Source organism: Lottia gigantea, assembly GCF_000327385.1.
Source record: "Lottia gigantea unplaced genomic scaffold LOTGIsca_208, whole genome shotgun sequence".
Classification (NCBI taxonomy): Eukaryota; Metazoa; Mollusca; class Gastropoda; family Lottiidae; genus Lottia; species Lottia gigantea.
The window spans coordinates 191,096-193,011 of NW_008708451.1; the positions used below are offsets into that span (position 1 = coordinate 191,096).

A 1,916-nucleotide genomic window follows, 5' to 3' on the forward strand; every position below is an offset into this window, starting at 1 on the left:
ATAATGCAAATTACGTCATCCATTGATAAGATGGCGACATCATTATGAACGAAGAATCAAATGAAAGATATCAAAATTTCACTGAAATGGAAGAATTTAGGTCAATTCCATACATTTCATCAATTTTTATGAAATTTCACTGAAAATAAATGAAGAAATTAAGTTGTAAATTTCATTGAAATTTCACTTGAAAATATTTTCATTTTAAACATTTTATTTATTTATGTAAATACAGTAAATAAAATATGTGGTTTTGTAAAATATTTCATATAAAATAACATGGAGTAACTTGACCATAGAGAAATAACTTGACCATTACTTTCATTTTATTAACACTGTCTTAATCAGCCATTAGCAGACAAATTTACAAAATGTTAGTAAGACTTTATAAAATAACCAATCAAAATCCATGTTTCAATGGTTGCCTAGATCAACTTTCCAGTTCTTTCTGTGTCCAATTTGATATTATTACAATTGTGTACCCTGGAATCAATTTAGTCTGAGAAAAAATACTCATCTCTTGTTATATGACACAAACATAGTGATTATGGTATGATTTGACCACATGACCAAGTCATATAACATGACATTAGTGGTGTTCAAGTCTAGCTCTTTAATCTACTTTTCTACTAAGTGATTTTGAATTTTAATCTATCAATACTCAAACTTTTATATTTCAGAGTCAAATATTTTCAACTTATTACTATATCTATAGAGACTGACCAGGAGAAAATTTTGACTGCAGAATTGGTCTAAAAAATAAACAAAAGAAGAAGAAGAATAATAAAGAAACAATAAATATAAAATATAAAGGAAAAATTGTTTGTTATATTGTTTCTACAGAAATAAGTTTAATGGAAATTTCCATAATATATGTCATATTGCATCATATTTCACATTTTCAATGAAATTTTGATATGAATTGAGATTTCACTGAATTTCAATGAAAGATTTAAACAAAATATACCAAAATTTCAGTAGTATTTTGTGAAATGTCAATGGATTTTGGGGTGAAAATTCAATGATATTTTCGTAAAATTTCAATGATATTTTGAGATTTGGTTGGTGTGCAAAATTCTGTTAAATAAAAATTCTGTATGATATCTATCATTGATCTGTTGGTATAAAATATTAATTTACAGTCGTCAAAGAAACATCTGTTCAGTGGGAGATTTTTCATTTACTATAAATACCAAATCTAGCATTGGCAGTGTATCAACAAGTCTTTATAAATATAATATAAACAGGTCGTGTTAACGTTAAAACCATGAATAACCCATTATGTTCCGCTCTGTTGATTTCCGTTGTATTGATTCTTACAGACGCCGGTAAATATTTTATTTTTTATCTAAAAGTTGCTTTATGAATCTAGAGTCTAAGTTTGCATATCTGGGCGAAATTTATGTTAGCTTTTTTTTGTGGGAAGAGTCCGAGTCAGAAGAAATTTACTCAAGACAACTTTCTTTTCAGCAGCATGGATAACTAGCTTAAACACATTTTAAATCATCTTTGTCTGTAAATAGTAAATTAACATGTAGTTCTTGAGACCAATACTTGATAATATAATTGTCGGGGGGTAGTGTATCGAGTCAGAAGTAAATAATGGCAAAATAATATCAAAATTAAATTTACAGGTTGTTTAACGTATCCTAATATAACAGACGCAAATTTTGATAAAGATTGCAATGGAAATGTAGTCATTACATGTTATGAAGGTTTCAAGATGGTACAAGGGCTGGAATGTGTTGAGGAAGAATGGAGATATCAAAACCCAATATGTAAACGCACAGGTAAGATAATTTTAAATACTTGAATTACAAATAAACAATATTAGCTTTGACACATCAAATCACCCAGTGAAGAGTTTATATCACCTTCCTCGATACATGTTATAATACATTATATAGTGGAATTCA

At 27.8% G+C, this 1,916-nt stretch overlaps 1 protein-coding gene across 1 annotated transcript in view; it reads left to right on the top strand.

Annotated features, from left to right (window-relative positions):
- Positions 1–1,267: 1,267 nt before the first annotated feature.
- LOTGIDRAFT_174664 (hypothetical protein) overlaps positions 1,268–1,916 on the top strand; it is a gene marked incomplete at both ends in the record, with an annotated part of 2,807 nt that continues 2,158 nt past the window's right edge. The window contains 2 exons of the mRNA XM_009054007.1: positions 1,268–1,328; positions 1,635–1,790. Coding sequence (XP_009052255.1) covers positions 1,268–1,328; positions 1,635–1,790 — 217 coding nt within the window. The remainder of the gene's footprint in view (positions 1,329–1,634; positions 1,791–1,916) is intronic.